Genomic DNA, 17,304 nt, shown 5'->3' with positions numbered 1-17,304 from the left:
TACAACATTATATCTCAAAGATCATAAACTACGACTAGGCCAGATTCATACCAGGAAAGCAGGGCTGGTTTGATATTAGGTAACTGTAAATATAAGTGACCATATCGATAACAAAAGCAACAAAAATCACATAATTATTTCAATAAATGTAGAAAAAGCTTTTGACAAAATACAACTCATTCCTGTTAAAAACACTAGGAAGCACAGGAAGAAATAAAATTTTTCTTTAAATGATACATAGTATCCATCTAAAACTAAGAACAAGCATTATCTATAATGGGGATAAACTAGAAGCCTTTCCAGTAAAATCAAGGGTGGGGCAAGGATATTCATCATCACCATTATTATTCAATATTGTAATGCTAGCCATAGTAATAGGACAAGAATAAGTACAGGCAAGGGGGCAGCTAGGTGGCGCAGTGGATAGAGCACTGGCCCTGAAGTCAGGAGCACCTGAGTTCAAATCCAGCCTCAGACCAAACACTTGACACTTACTAGCTGTGTGACCCTGGGCAAGTCACTTAATCCCAATTGCCTAAAAAAAAAGTACAGGCAAAGAAGTAACTATCACTTTGTAGCTGATGATACAATAGTTTATCTAAAGAACCCTAGAGAGTCAACTAAAAAACTAGTCAAAACAATTACCAACTTGGACAAAGTTGCAGGATATAAAATAATTCCACACAAATCATCAGCATTTCTCTGTATTACCCACAAAACTCAAGATGAAGAGATAGAAAGAAAAAATTGCATTTAAAATAACTGCAGACAATATAAAATACTTGGGAGTCTACTTGCCAGGATACACAGAAATTATATGCACACAATTACAAATACTCTCCTTAGCTCTAGCAGGGAAAGGATATTCAGCAAGAACACACCACTGATTCAGTGGAGTGTAGCTTTCCTGCCTCTCTGTTGTCCATGCTGGTCTACCAGTCAGAAGATTATTCATCAGAGCAACTGATGGCTCCTTGTGCCATGGATTTATGTGTAAGTTATCAGAAAGTAAAAAAATCCCAAGTTTTTAGTTCCCCAAACCAGTAAGTATTGAGGATAATTTCAGTACTTTCAAAGGAAAAAATCTAGCCTGCTTGGAGTAAGGCCTTGGTATATCTTCATTTTACATCAGCCACTATCAACCACAATTGGTCATTACTAAGCCAAAACTGCTCTCTCCAAGCTTAACCATGATCCTTGCCTGCTAAAGTCAGTGGCTGTTTCTTCTGTTCTCATCCAACTTATTAATCTAATCTCTCTACGATTTTTAGTATTATTGACCACTTCTAGATACTATCTCCTCCCTTGGCTTTATTAACCCTGCTCCCTCTTGGTTCTCTCACAGCCCTGACCATTTTTTCTCAATCTCCTTTGCAGATTCATCATCCCCATCACATCCCACTCCTTAATTGTAGGTTTTCCATAAAGCTTTATCCCGAACCTGGTTCACTGGCTTCCATGGATTCAATTACCATCTTTATTCAGATGATATATCCAAAACTCAATCAATAAATAAACATTTATTAAGCACCTGCTATGTGCCAGGCATTGTGCTAAGCATTGAAGATACAAAAAGAAGCAAAAAATAGTACCTGTCCTCGGGGAATTTACAATCTAATGGGACAGACAACATGTAAACAAATCTATGCAAAGCAAGCTACATGTATGGGATAAATAAGAAATAATTAACAGAAGGAAGGCACTACAATTAAGAGGCTGAGGAAGGCTTCCAGTAAATAATGTGATTTTAGTTGGGATTTAAACGAGCCAAGGAGGTCAGCAGTAGGGGCAGAGGAAGGATAGTGTCCCACGTATGGGGAACAAGCAGAAAAAATACCTGAAGCCAAGAGATGGTGTATCTTGTTCACAGAACAGTTAAAAAGCCAATGTCACTGGATTGAAGAGCATGTATTGGGAGACTAAAGTCTAAGAAGACTGGTAAGGTAGGAGGGATCTAAGTTATGAAGGGCTGTGAATACCAAAGATAGCATCTTGGAGGCAACAAGGAGCGACTGGAACTGAATCCATTCTTTTCCCACACTCTTGCTCTTCTTCCAAATTTCCCTATGTCTGTTGAGGGAAAACACTATACTTTCAGTTACCCAGATTTTTAACCTCAGAGCTATCCCTGACTCTCTCTTCTCCCTCATATACCACCAAAGTTCCATGAAGGCAGTAACTATTTAGCTTTTGTCTTTGGGTATCCCCAGTACTTGGCAAAGTATAGGTGCTTATAACAAACACTTGACCTGAATTGTTTAAATCATGCTAATTACCTCCACGATATTTTCCTTATCCATCCCCTTCTCTAAACAACTCTAATTTAAGACCACAAACTCCTACACAGATCATGGCAGCAGTCTCCTAATTGGTCTCCTTGTTTCTAATTTCTAACTTCTCCAACTGATCCTTCCACACGACTACCAAAATAATCTTCCTACAACACAAATCTAATCATTTCACCCTTGCTCAGAAATCACTCCAAAATTTGGCTCCAAACTGTCTTCCCAGATCTATTTCAAGCCAACCTGGCAGACCAGCTGTTCCCCAAACCCCGTGTTATGTCGCTCTGTGGGCAGAGACTCTTTCATTTTTATTTTTATATCCCAGAATGGTAAATCACTAACAAAACTAAGTTCTAAACTGTGAATCCATGACTTTATTTTGTTAATATCCAAGACTTCACAGGTCTTGAAATGTATAGCTAAAAAACCGGCATATTTTAATTTTGTTTAGAGATTTGTCTTTAATTTTTCCTAACTCTTCCAATTTAATAGGAAAACATAAATTATTCCACTTTACCCAAGAAAAATCTTATTCCAATCTCTCATTTGCTATGAAGCTGAGCTGGTGTTCTTAAAGGTGATGACAACAAAATACAAATTACAGCAGAGAGGTTTTACTAAGTTGGAAGGATTTTACAAGCCTGGTGAAAGATTCTCTTCAGGTTATAAGGAAACCAACTTATTTAAATTTGGGAAGGCTTACTGTCAGCTTGGCTTCAGAGGAGTAAATTTCTCAACCATAGCAACTTCAGAAAACACTATGAGTTACATTAGAATTTACAATCTACAATAGTGGAGAAGGTATAGCCATACTCCTAAAATTATAGATCTTTGAAGAAATGAACCAAGAAAACAACAATGCTACTTAGTATTCTCCCAGGACTTCTAAGTACCACAGATAGATAATTTTCCTAATTCATCTTCACATGGTAAAAAAGTAGAAGAGGAAACATCCTTAAACTCACTATGCAAGTAACTATAAGTTATCGACTATTATTTTTAAAGATCACAAGACTGAACTTAAAACAAAATTGGGGTTGGGCATGGTGGCACACACTTGTAGTCCCTGCTACCAGGGACAGTGAGGTTGACAGATCTCTAAAGCTCAGGATTCTAAGCTGTAGTGGGCTATGACAATCAGGTGTCTCCACTAAGCTTAACATTAATATGGAGTGAGAGACCACCAGGTTGCCTAAGGAGGGACAAACCAGTCCACATTGGAAATAGAGCAGTTCAAGGCTCCAACGATGGGACTGGGCCCATGAGTAGTCCCTGTACTTCCAGCCTACGTGAGACAGAGAGATTTAATCTTTAAAGAAAAAGGAAAAAAAGAAAAAGTTAATGAACTAGTCAGCTACATACCACATCTAACAACATAGACAGGTGTCCAAGTTCAAGCCTTCCACTCTGATGTGGTACCAATACTGAAAATGAATATACATCTCCAGACTTATCTGCCACCAAAATCTTCTCATCTGTAGCTGTAAATGTCAGAGAGGTACATCTTCTCACCACTGTCCTGGAAGTCAAAGAACATTAAGGGCTGATTAATAAAGGTGGTAAGGAATAATGTAAGATATCCTTGGAATATGATTACAGAATGTTAGAAATGGAGGAAATCTTAGACACCAACTAGTCCATCCCTTTCATTTAAAAAAAGAGGAAACAGTGATGCTATTCAATTCAATTCACTAAACATGCAGCAAGGTACTGTACTAGAGGCTAGGGAATGAGAGTGCCTGCTCTTAAGTAACTGACATTTTATTGGAAAGATGTAAGTTGCACACATACAAGTAAATAAAAGCAAACGAGGGCAGAGGCAAGGAAAGCTTCATAAAGGTGGCACCTAAACTGAACTCCAAATGAAAATAAAGAACCAGATATACAGGGGTAAAGAGAGAATATATTCTTGATGTGGGGGACAAAGTAAAGATGAAATATCAAATTAGAGAACACCTAGTAAGCCAGTTTGGCAGGAATACAGAGTAATGCAAACTAACTCTGGAAGATTGATACAAGCCAGATTGTAGAAAGTTTTATATGCTTGTCAGAAATTTGCACTTAATCCTACAGGCATCAAGAAGCCACTCATGACTGCTGAGCAGGACGGTGACATAATCAAGCTTGAGTTTTAGAAAGATCATTTGCATACCTGTAAGGAAAGTGGATTGAACAGGGAAGACAAGAAGCAAGGATACTAATTAGTAATTACATTTGATATGTACATCAGTTTACTAAACTGTGTTTTCCTCCTTTCTTCTTTAGTCTTTGTTACAAGGATAGAGACAGAAGAAGGATATATTTGGACATTAAAGTGATATAGAAACAAAAATCTGGAGGAGGAAATGGCAAACCATTCTAGTATCTCTGCCAAGAAAATCCCATGGACACTACTGGCCTGCCAATGCAATAAGGTTTTCTCCCAATTCCCACAACTGAACAGTTTTCTCACAAGACAGAAATGAACTAGACCCATAACTGAATAGAAAGGGTACTGAGCTAGCTCCGGAATTGAGCCTCCTTCAGGCTCACAACCTAGAATGATCCCAGATTCCCCACTATTTCTCACTCTCCACATCTAAACTGCTGCCACAGCCTGTTGCTATCAATTTTGCAATCCCTCTGGAATATGCCCCCTTCTCTCCTTTGACACTGCCACCACTCAAGGATATTACCACGTGGCTAGACTACTGCAATACCTACTGGTGGATCTGCCAGCCTCAAGACTCTCACCACTCCAATCCATCCTTCATTTAGTTACCAGAGTGATTTTCCTAAAGCACAAATCCGACCATGTCATCCCTCCCCCTACTCCACCACTCAATAAACTCCAGTGGCTTCCTACTTCCTCAGGGAACAAACAAAAAATGTTCAGTTTGGCGTTCAAAGCCCTTCACAACTTAGCCTCTTCCTACATTTCCAGTCTTCTCACATCTTATTCCCCTACACATATTCTTTGATCCAGGGACACTGGCCTTGCCATTGTTTCACAAATGAGACTCTCCATCTCTTGGCTCCAGGTATTTTTTCTGGCTGTCCTCCATACCTGGAAAAGTCTCCCTCCTCCACTCCAACTACTGATCTCTGTGGCTTTAAAGTCCCAACTAAAATCCCACTTCCTGCAGGAAGCCTTTCCAACTTCTCTTAATTTTAGCGCCTTCCCTCTTTTAATGATTTCCTTTTTATCCTGTATGTAGCTTGTTTATTCACTATTTTTTGCTTGTTGTCTCCCTAAATAGATTGTGAGCTCCACGGGCAGAAGCCTCCTTTTGTATCCCCAGAGCTTAGTACAGTGCCAACACACAGTGGGTGCTTAACAAATGCATCTGACTGAAAATGAGAATAACAATATTGCACTAACAACTAGAAAACCACTTTACAAATCATTAAAGTACTCAGGTGCTGTTGCCTGTATAAATCCAACTGTTAAGAGAAAAAGAAACAAAAACAGAGTATTCCCAAACTCTTTTGACAATAGCTATTACTTTATGTATATGATATCTGAATGATTTAAAAAGCAGAATTTCATACCTGATACTCAGACATTTCCAAGGTTTTGTACAGAAAAGAATCAGACGTTTATTGTCATCAGTCAAAGCAAAATAGTTGCCAGATCTTGAGAAGGTAGAAGCTAGGATGTTATCACTTCCTTTGTACAATGTCTGTCCTTCCTCTCTAAGCAGCAGAAGACAGAATAAACATCAAGTAAATATCACTGTCTGAACTTCATGACTGGTCATCAATAGGCAAATGAAGAATTCAGCTAAAACATTACCATCAATAAAATCCATCAAGCAAAAGATTTCATGATGTTTGAATATAAGTACTCAATGGTATCAGAAATAAAACTAATTAGAATTGTATCAAAGAAATCCATCCCATAAAACTGTATGTCACAAGTAATTTCCCCAGCCACCTCACAGTTGACTGGGATCTTCTGCCTCTCTTCCCTGAAACACCTCCAAACTTTAGGGGTCAGCTGGGGGAGTTGGTTATGGAGAAAAAGGGAAGAAGAAAAAGGGAATGTCTTTAGTGATCAGACTTCCTAGTGGAAGGGAACAGAAGGGAAAAAGAAGCTCCCTGCTAAGATGAGCAATAAAGAAAGGAGGGAAATTTTTCAAGAGTAAAACCATTTTAATTCTTTAACTTAAAAGAATGCTTTTTTTTGTTAATGTTCAACAACATGTCTTTTAGTACTCCTGAACCCTATCTACAGTATCTACAGACACCTCAAAAAAATTCTCAAATTCAAAATTAGAAGCTTCAATACCTTTTTCTGAATTTCATATCAAATGTATGAAACTCGGAGGGAAAATTAAAGATTCAGCTCCTAAATAACTCTCACTGGCATGGTTCCAATATCTTAAAACTATTAATGGGCCCTGAAAAGTTCCCCACAATCATCTCACCCTTTATCCTCTTGTGGCTTCTTTTCTGCCTTGCTGCAGTCATATATAAAGAAGCTGCCATCATCACTGAAAGTAATTTTAAAAAGAACATATTACTAAAGAGGTGCTAAATTGTAAGCAGTTGTCATCACTGTGCTTGAATAAGTCAAGAAAAAGAATGAGAATCCAAATTTCCTTTTTCCAATTACAAATTTTAAAAAATGTTTAGATCCTATCTCAATAAATAATAATTTTAAAGTTTGCAAAGTGTATTACATACTTTAGCTGACACAGAGTAATGGGTCTGGAGGAAAGACCTGAATTCAAATCCAGCCTCAGACATTTACAGCTATGTAACTCTGAGAAAGTCACATAACCTGTTTGCCTCAGTTTCCTCATCTGTAAAATGTGGATAATAATATCCACCTCACAGGGTTGTACTAAGGATCAAATGAAATAATTATGAAGTGCTTGCCATAGCACTGGTACATAGCAAGTGCTACATAAATATTAGCTATCATTATTGTTGTTGTTATTACTATTACCTCATTTGATCCTCATGATAATGCTGCTATATTCCCATTTTATAGATGGGGAAACAGAGGCTGAGAAAACGTCTTTTCCCAGGTGTACACAACTAGTATCTGGTGTTGGATTTGGAGATCGATCAGCATTCTAATCAGAAAGCAATTCTTCCAAATTAATTTTACACATAACAAGAAAGAAAATAGTCTATGAAAAATTTATCAATAAAACCTCTGAATATTGCATCTGTGCAGTGACTTAAAGACTTGCCAAAGGTAACAAATCAAACAGGGCTGGAAGCCAAGTCTCTTGACTCCTACTCCAGGGCTCATCTTGCTTATTTAGAAAAAATATACCCAAAGAGGTAGATTTAACATTAGAAAGTCAAGTTTTACAAGTGATTGCATTTCATCTACTTTTTCACTTTGAAATTAACAGAGAATCTTGTCATTAAAAATCTGTACTTGCCATCATTCAGATGTGCTCAAATAACTTAAACTGATGAGATTGGAGTGAATTAATAAACCTGGTGCTCACTGTCCAGCATTATCAATAATCATCTAAATAAAAATAAAACATTTATGCCACATAACAGATTTGTGGTTAAAATGTTTGGAAGGCTCTAAACATAAGCTTTAAGTGACCACCAAGTACATAAAACATCATGCATAGCTATAAAATGAGTTTAATCAAATTACAATTTTTGTTTAAAGCCTAGATAAGCAACTACTGCATACTGTGCTGAAAAAAAATGAAGACACTTTTTCAGAGAAACATGAACTGATACAAATAAGAACTCAAATTTATACAATATATTATGTTAATGTAAAAAAAAAATTCTGAAACACCTAAGAACTCTGAAAATAATAACCAACCATAATTCCAGAAGACCAATGATGACAGAGAGGTAATGGATCAATATGCAGAAGGAGACATTTCCAGGGATGGACAACATGGGAATTTATTTTGTTATAAGGGTTTTATTTTCTTTTCTTCCAAGTGGAGTGGAGGGAGGTAAGATGGATAAAAAAAAATGTTTCATAATTGGAGAAAAAAAGAGATCACTAGTTATTTTGGAGAAAGCAGTTTCAGGTGAATGCTGATGAGGTAGGAAGCCAGGTTTAGAGGACAGAGGACAGGAAGGAGAAGCAGAATATAGAAGTTGTAGCCAGGAAGGGAAGGAAAGATATAAACAACGATAGCTGGGGTCCATGGTAGGCTCTAGTGAGAGTTTTTTAAGGATGAGGAAGATGTGGGTGTGATTGTAGGCAGCAGAGAAGCCAATTAACAGGGAGACTGAAGATTTGAGTAGGAAAGTTGGTGGGGACAATATAACACGTGTACAGGTGCTCGCCCTGACGAGCAGAAGAAAGTCGGGGGCTGATATCCGAAGGATGTAAGAGGAAGAGGAGAATAGAAGAGAGGAATGGCCGAGATTTGGGGGGTGTAGTTATGAGGTAAGGCCCTCTGCAAGAGAGGGTAGTAGGAAGGATTCCTATGAGATGAAAAGTTTTATAACAGCTTCTGTGTCAAACTGAATCAATTACAAAAGAATAGTAGGATGGCCCAATGACACATGGTCAGTAAGTGTTGGGGTCGGAGCTTGCACCTAGGTCTTTTGCTTTGCATCCAGACCCTGACTGGCACATAGTAAGCATCCAAAAAAAAAATGTTTATTGATTGACTGTTCTGAAGCAGACTAAGACATAACTTTGATAAAACATCAGGGCATCCGTGCACAAGAATCTGGAAAAAGCTGTAAACTACGAATACATGTGAAAGAGCATTTGCCAGGTAACAATTACCATCCAGAAGTTAGGGAATCAAAGTCGGCCGGGCTGAATGATAAACCGAGAGCACGAGGGAGTTTCGACCTCTGTTTGTTTCATGACGCTGGGGCACACGTGTTATTTATTACGTGAGATGCACATCAAAATGTTATTCTGCAAATTTACTGCACGCAACTCTAACTTTCTCAGCATGCAGGAATCCAACCGGTGCAGTGAGAGGAGGGGGAAAAAAAACTCCACCAGTCGCCCGCGACAATCTCACTGGCCCCGAAGCAGGCATCCGTGGGGAGCTCGGCAACTAGTTAACATCCCGGCACTCTCCGACTCCGCGGCTCCTTGGCCCCAACCCGACTAACCTGCGGTCTGTACCTGTTGCCAGAAATCGGCTTCCACCTCTCACCACCAGCCCACCTCGGGACACGTCCAGAGCGGCAGAGCCCGCCATGAGCTCCAGGGACGAGCCGGCGCGCACAGGCTTCCGCACGCCCCGCGTGCTCACGTCACGAGCTCGCCCGGAGCCGGAGACAGGGCTGTCGGGAAGGCGGCCTCCCCAGGAGTAAAGGGCATGCGCGGAGACGCCTCGCGCAAACTCCCTCCTCCCTTCCCGAGTAGCTCTCCTAGTTGAGTTCACGTTGTAAACTATGTTAAGCGTGTTACATACGTGATCACATCAGTGCCTCCTAGAAAGCTTGTGAGGTTAGGGCTGCAGGTAGTGTCATCTTAAAGGCATTTTATAGACAAAGAAAGGATTAATTTATAGGAAACGTGCAGAGAAGTTAATGTGTCTGTCACCTGTACCACATGGTATTTATTTAGTGATCTTTAGAGATTTTACCACAAAAGAGATTTTTCGCATCGTCAACGTGTCTTGCATCCCATTTCCATTCACCCAGCCACCACATTCCTTTGGGTTCTCCTTACCTCTCACCTAGACAATTACTAATCGGGGTCACTGTCTCAAATGTCTAATAAAGCCCTCCATAACCTGGCCACAAGCTAGCTTTGCAATCTAATGGTCTAGGCAAATCGGCCTTCTTACCATTCTTCACACTGGAACAAAAATGCAACTAAAATATCCAAATATGATTATGTCACCAGAGTCCCAAAGCCCATTGGTATGGGACTGTCTCCTCATTGGTGGAGATCAGGGCAGAGTTGGGGGAGACCTTCTAGTCTCTGATCTATTCATTCTCTTCTGGCTTTAGGTACTTCAGGCTTCCAGCTTCAAGAGTGAAAATGGACATGCCAACTCCACTTCAGGTTGCTGAAGGCAAAGACTGAAAAGAAGCCAAAATGAGAGGAACTGGCTATCTTCATCATGTCCTGAATCCCAGCTTGCTACACTAGAGACTTCAGGTAACCCTCCCTTGGGTGAGATCTCCTTAGATAAGCTTTTTTTTTTTAACCTTAAAATGAGCAGTCTCCTCCAACACCCACTAAGCTGATTACTGTTCCTGAGCTAATGCCTTTCTCTATCCCATAGAGAATATTCTCCATACACAATTAGGAGGATTCTTGAGTTCCCATTGATGCATTGCTTGGTCATTTAATAAATCTATTCTTCATATTTACATTCCTGTTCCCCAGTTCAACCACGATTTGAGCCAATAGGCCATCTCATCTCGTCCCAATGATCAACTATGCCAAATGTTACAGGTGGGCCTTACACTAGCGCTCTTAGTTCAGGCTTGAATTTGTGACAAAATTAACACTAGCAAGTAGTTGAAGAGTTTAAAAAAGAAGAAATAATTAAACTTACTAGTGCAAATTATGCTCTAACAAAGTTTGAATATCCATGTTTGCAACAAATTAATGTCACTTCTAGGAAAGGGGAGGGCTCTCTAGCCCAGTGGTTTCTGGGAAGCAGTTTTCAAAACAACTTACCTGACCTTTTTGGTGGATATATTTCTGGCTGACCCTCTCTGGCCCTTCACTAGAACAATCACCTTTTCTCTTCAGAGGGCTCTGTATATCTTGGAAAAAAGAGTTCAGGTTTCCCCCACTTTGGAAAGTGTCCTTTCCTCTGGGGTAGTTGAGACAATTCCTTCCTGTTAAGACATGTAAACACACTGACTATGCCATTTCTTAGGTAGGAGATACAGGAGGGCTTCTAGCACCTCTCTCACTAGCAGGTTCGCTTTTGATCCAGTCAGATAGGAAGACAGGAATGGAGTTAAGGGGTTAAATGAGCTTATTTAATTCTGGTCTAGTCTTCTCAAAGGGAGCTTGCTGATAATGGGAGCACCAACCCTAACAACACTTCTCACAGGGGCTGGTATGAAGGGGAGGCAATAACCCTTCCATCTCAATGGGGTCAATTGAGACCAGCACAACTTCTGCACTCCCCTAAATCCCCTCAAGCCTCAATGGGGGCCAGTTGAGGCAAAAACACAGATTCCTCTTCATAAGCCTTGATGGGGGCTGATCGAGGCACACACAGCATTCCAGCCTGCACATTCACCCCTATGGGGGTCCCCACTCACTGACCAGTGCCCACTTGCTTTATAGGGCAACAGAGAAAGAAGGCATATTGCTAGCAATAACCTCACAATTTTACATTACTTCATCCCTATATCTATAGCGATGCAAAGTAGAAACTGTTTGGAACCATGATCGTGGGTACTCATGTCTAACACCTAGGAAGCAGAAAGTGTTATAGCTATGGATCCTGGGAAGAAAACTCTCAGAAAGAATAACAAAAAAATCCACTTTACACACACTGAAATTCACCTTACTTATACTTCCCAAAGAGGACTTGGGGGACCATGGAGAGGTATTGTTGGGAAGTATTTTAATTTCTAATAGCATGAAAGAGGTGAAACTGTTGCTACATAAATAACATGAAAGAAAACTAACTTGGAAGAAAATCTTCTAGCTGACTCTGGTAATTCTGAGTCCCTTGGTGTGGGTGAGGTGTCCCTTATTGAACCCCTTGTGAAAAAAGCTACCAGTCTTTCTGTAGGGGCCTCTAAGGGGGAGGGGGGAATTTGCCTAATTGCCTGTAGGGCACTGGCCTTGTCTTGATCACAGTGGGGGAGGATTCCCTATTGCTGAGATACATGCAGACCTGGTCCCAGTGATGCCTGCAGCCAGAGGTTCTGGTCACAACCTTGGTCAGCAACTTTACGGGGGAAAAGGAGTTCCCTATTGCTGAGGAAGGATTTTGAGACCTCTAGCCTAATCATAGTGCCATGTCATCAGGATATTGGTGCAGCTTCTTGCCTGAATGATCCCTGTTTGCAACAATGGTTCATGAGCTAAGACTAGTGAGCACAACAGTCCCTACCACAGGAATGTGTGGATCAGTAGCCTGATTCTTGCTCTGTCCAGGAAGGATGGAAAATAGCATTGAGGCTGCCTATCCTCCATCCAGGGAGGTGCATTTAGTCACAGCTCTGGCCATCAGCCCACAGACTAAGGGAAGTTACTTGAATCCCCAGCTTGACCTGTTGCCCTTCCAGCTGGTTTGAATTCTAAGAAGGAGTAATTTCAAGAGTCACTTAAGGAGGTTTTACTACTGATGCATTAATACTTAGCAGCACCAATGGTAGGTGGGTAGGCAGCTGTGGTTGCTGAGGCAGTCAGCACAGCAACAGTGAAACAACCACTAATTGGTTATAGGGAAGAGCAAGAAGGGCAGAACCTAAGATAGGCCCATACAAGTGTCTAAGTGATCCCTGACATTGGGTTTACTATCACTTGTCATTTGCAAGCAACTAGGAGGTAGATCAAGAACTGGACTTAGAATCAGGAAGAACTAAGTTCAAATCCAGCCTCAGACATTGATGTGGGTATTTCACTTAACTTCTGTCTGTCTCAGTTTTCCCATTTGTAAAATGGGGATAATAATAGTATTTACCTCTTAGGCTTGCTATGAGGATAAAATGAAGTAATATTTGTTAAGCACTTTGTAAACCTTCAAGTGCTATATAAAGTTGTAACTAGGTAGTAAACTTTCTGCTTCTCTCTTTTGAAAAGAGAAATAATGGTTTTGAGTGCCTATATTCTTTCCATCCTCAAAGACCCCAAAACAAAAATCAAAAATAGACATGGTACTCACACAAATATCAGTAGGTACAGTGGAAAGTCAGTGGAATCATTCCTAGTATTATATACATATATTAGTTATATTGAGTATTAACACTATTTGAGACTTTTTGACCTCATCTCTGGGTATGTAACGTGTTCAGGAATGAGTAGCTGAAATGCTCAGACTATGGGTTCTCTTGAGAGTGGTAACACCTAGTTTTAGATTTCTTGATTCCAGGAAAGGCTAACTTCTCCGTTAGTAGTATGCTTTCAAAGTTTCTGATTTGGTTAAAGGGGACTCTGACAGGAAATCAATTAACCAAATTAACCAAGAATTAATTATATCACAATATTTAGCAACCATGGAAACTTTATGGTTCTTGGTTAGATATGTCAGTGCATACCAAATGAAAAGTTACCCCCTCCCAAAATATGGTGTTTGTTCTTTTTCCTTCCAGAGACAGAAAGTCAATACAGACAAGTTTCAAAAGCATAATCTCCAAACATGGGGCATAAGTTGGCAGTACTTTTCTTTGCACACTGAAAGTACAAGCCTCACACTTCTTGGCAACATCTGCAGCCAGCTTTGGATTAGTAAAATCTAGTAAGGCTTACTTGGTAGCCCTAAGGTTGACCTATGGGTCCCAAGTCATCATGTAAGGCTTTCATGGCCATAGTACCAAATGCTCTTATGTTACAGATAGGCCTGACATCAACAACCTGTTAGTTCAGGTTTGGCTTGGGGACCCAATAAGGCACTCATAAGTCTTTGAACAGTTAACAAAAGTAGGTTGACTTTGCCCTAAAGGCAAGGATATGCAACAGGTATTCTCTAGATGTGCCCCAACCCCCTCCTCCAAATGGAGATGAACCTGGTCAGCAGATCATCATATGATGATCTGAGTGGTCTTCAGACATTCACCACATCAGAAATCTCCCCCCTCCTCTCACCCCCCCAACTCCTTATAGGTAAGACTTTCTATGCCTTTAAATGACCAAAAAGCTGTAACAAGGGAAGCATGGATCAAACAGATCCCAGAGGAAACTAATCCCTATTGTGGGGGAAAGGGTTTTTTGATGGGGGGAGGTAGGGGAACCCTGGTGTTATTACTTCTTTGAAACACAAACTGGTTTCAAGGTTAAGTCTCTGGCAAAAGATGCCCACTTTAACGTTGACTATCCAATTCATTTCCCAAATCTTTATCTCTATAGGCTATAAACATACCTCACAGATATTGCAGGTTTGGTTCCAGACTACCAAAGTAAATCGAGTCACACATATTTGTTGGCTTCCCAGTACATATAAAGGTTCTGTTTGCATTATACTGTAGTCTATTAAGTGGAACTGGAAGTCATAGGAGTAGATAGATACCTTTGTTATAATGATTACTGAGAAATGAGGTTTTTTTCAAAACCATCAAGTTTGGCAATAAATTAATTGATCCCACTTGTGGTTCACCAGTCTATTTCAGCAGAGTAAACTTCTATTCCAGGAGTTTCTTACACAGATAATCACAGATCCATAGTCCCCAATTGTTTTTGGTTTTTTTTTTTTTTAAGGAACACACTTCAACATATGTGTTGAGTGCCATTTTGCACAATATTAGAGTTATACTTCAGGTAGACCAGTTTGTCAACTGGTATGAGAACCTAATACCATATAACTCTCTGCCTTCCCAATTTCAAATGGATATACAAAGGAAATATGAAAAAGCTATAGAGAAAAGGATAGGGACTAGACCTGTGATTTCACTGGTATAGGAAACTCCTAGGAAAGGAAACTCCAGAGCTCTACCAATTAGGTTGCCATCTCCTTTGAAACTTAGGATCTTAGAAAGCTGTCTAAAGCATTGAGAGGTTATCTTGCCCAGGGTTACACATGCCAGTATGTCTTGAAGTTGTAACATTAAAACCAGAACTCTCTATTCATTACCCCATGTTGCCTCTCATAAAAGGTACTATCACAAAAAAGATACAGGAGCATAGAAGTATGTATCTTTCTCAACTATGACTAGGACAGAGAAAACAAATAAAGAAGATTATAAAAGAAAAATACACAGTTTCAACTGCATGGAATTAAAAACAGGCAGCACAAAATAATAGAGATTTGGCCTTGAAGCCAGGAACACCTGAGTTCAAGTTGGCTTGCTTTGTGTGACCCTGAAGTCACTTTTCTCAGTGCTCTAGGCAACTCTCCAAGACTGAATTGCAAAGAAAGTGAACATGTTGTACAATAGTTTTCCTGTGATCCTGTTTGGATTTTTCTTAGAAAAGATACTGGAGTGGTTTGCCATTTCCTCTCCAGCTCATTTTACAGTTGAGGAACTGAGGCAAACAGGGTTAAGTGACTTTCCCAGGGTCACACAGCTAGTAAATGTCTGAGGCAAGATTTGAACTCAGGAGGATGAGTCTTCCTGACTTCAGGCCCTACCCAGGGAGTTTCCTCTTCTGGGAATTCTCTATACAAATGAAATCATAGGTCCAATTCCTATCCTAAAATTTGAAAAGTTTGTACATAAGTAATATCTATTAAAATGGAATAAGAAAAAAGACTATCAATTGGGGAGGTGGTGGAATTCTGTCAAACACCTCTGATAAAAGCCTGATAACCAAGACAGAGGGAACTAACACAAATATAGAAGACCAAAAGGCCATTGCCCAATAGAAAAGTAGTCAAAGTATCAGAATGGTTTTCAAAAGAATTGCCAACTATCATCAATTATATGAAAGATTGGTCCAAAGCACTAATAATGCAAATTAAAATACCTGTAAAGATATCCATCACACTCAAAAAAATGGCAATGATGATGAAACATGGAAATAGCTAATGTTGGAAGGGGCTACAGGAGGGTAGGCATACTAATAAATTTATGGAAAACAATTCGGAGTTATGAGAAAAAAATGACTAAAATATCCATACCTTTTTATCAATTTCATGCTGCTGGGCATATAATCCAAGGAATTCAAAAACCAAAATTCCATCCACGCACATATATGTATATAACCAAAATGCTCATAGCAGCACTTTGTGTGATAGCAAAGTACTGGAAACAAAATGGTACCCAGTGATTGAGGAATGCTTAAACAAACTGTAGTACATCAATGAAAAAGAATATTATTATTGTGTAAGAAACAAAACAAATGAGAAATTTAGAGACCCATAGATTTGTATGAACTTGCATGAACAGTGAAGCAAGCAAAACTGAGGCGGGGGAGAGGGGAAATCCACAATGACTACTATAATATAAAAAAACAAACAAACACTAAAACAAAGTTGAATTCTGTGTCATTATAAGGTCCAATCATCCCTGAGGAAGAGATGAGGAAATGTCTCCTTTGTTTGGAGATCAGGCAAGCCCAGGCTTTTAAATTTTTTGGTCAGATGAGTTCACTGTGTTGGTTGGTTTTGCTGTTTTGTTATTATTGTTCTTTTAAAGGGAAGGATTACTAGGTGGAGGTAAGGCCAGGGAGAGATATATTTGTACTTAATTGACGGTGATGTAAATTTTTAAGTTATCAATAAAACCTAAAATTTAAATAATTAAAAATGTAAAATATAAAAACTTGTAACTTGTAGTGTTAATTGGTGTCCATAAAATATTAAAAGTATCAGAGGAAGTCCACAAAAACACTGAGGTGTGTGTTCTACCGATTTGTAGAATGCCATAGAAAGGAAGCAAACAAAAATGGAGTTCTCCATCAGTAGAGGCAGTATTTACACCAGATGAAATCAAGGAGCCATCCTTCAAATTGCCCTAGTGAATGCAGAGCACTCTGCTAGATGAGTAGGGGTTGGGGGGGGAATTCTACCTGATACATTTGGACAATTTAAGGGAAAAAAAAAAGTTTACTGGATGAGTGGAGTTCTCCAGTTCTTTTGGTCTTGGGCAACGAGGTTGGGGGGAGAAAAAGACCCACAGAAATCAGAAGTGAGATTTATGTAGTGTTTTAAGGTTCTGAAAAAGACATTACACATATTCCACTAGAACTGACTCCCAACCAGCGCATAAACTGCTGCTAAGGGTATTTCTTAACTATGACTTCGTTTTTGTTTTTGTTTGTTTGCTTGGTAAAACCAGACATTGATTGATTTCAAAAACAGTCTACGTCCTACTCTTGTACTCGGGACAAACCGAACCGGGGTCAAGACTGCTTTCACTGGGGCGGGGTCAGTCGTGGACGCGGAGGGGGGGAGGGGCTGCGTGTCACGTGGGCCCTGAGCTGCGACGCGCCCCTATTCCATCCGCCCCCCACCCCTCCGCGGAAGTCAAGCTCTGGCCCCGCCCC

General features: G+C 39.8%; 1 protein-coding gene across 4 annotated transcripts in view; it reads right to left on the bottom strand.

Annotated features, from left to right (window-relative positions):
• Positions 1 to 9,503, bottom strand: part of WDR4 (WDR4 tRNA N7-guanosine methyltransferase non-catalytic subunit) — a 51,860-nt gene extending 42,357 nt beyond the window's left edge. For 2 of the 4 annotated variants that reach the window (XM_020973909.2, XM_020973910.2), the window contains exons 1-4: positions 9,345 to 9,503; positions 6,695 to 6,760; positions 5,817 to 5,960; positions 3,648 to 3,804 (exon numbers count right to left, since the gene is read on the bottom strand). In XM_020973909.2, the coding sequence (XP_020829568.1) occupies positions 3,648 to 3,804; positions 5,817 to 5,960; positions 6,695 to 6,760; positions 9,345 to 9,433 (456 nt within the window). In that variant the 5' untranslated portion in view covers positions 9,434 to 9,503. The remainder of the gene's footprint in view (positions 1 to 3,647; positions 3,805 to 5,816; positions 5,961 to 6,694; positions 6,761 to 9,344) is intronic. The other 2 variants (XM_020973911.2, XM_020973912.2) reach the window with 2 other exon arrangements.
• Between the last annotated feature and the right edge of the window lie 7,801 nt (positions 9,504 to 17,304).

This window comes from Phascolarctos cinereus, unplaced genomic scaffold (assembly GCF_003287225.1).
Source record: "Phascolarctos cinereus isolate Bilbo 61053 unplaced genomic scaffold, phaCin_HiC Scaffold_726;HRSCAF=1367, whole genome shotgun sequence".
NCBI lineage: Eukaryota > Metazoa > Chordata > Mammalia > Diprotodontia > Phascolarctidae > Phascolarctos > Phascolarctos cinereus.
The sequence above is the reverse complement of the archived record's forward strand: the minus strand, read 5'-3'. Positions and strand labels throughout refer to the sequence as shown.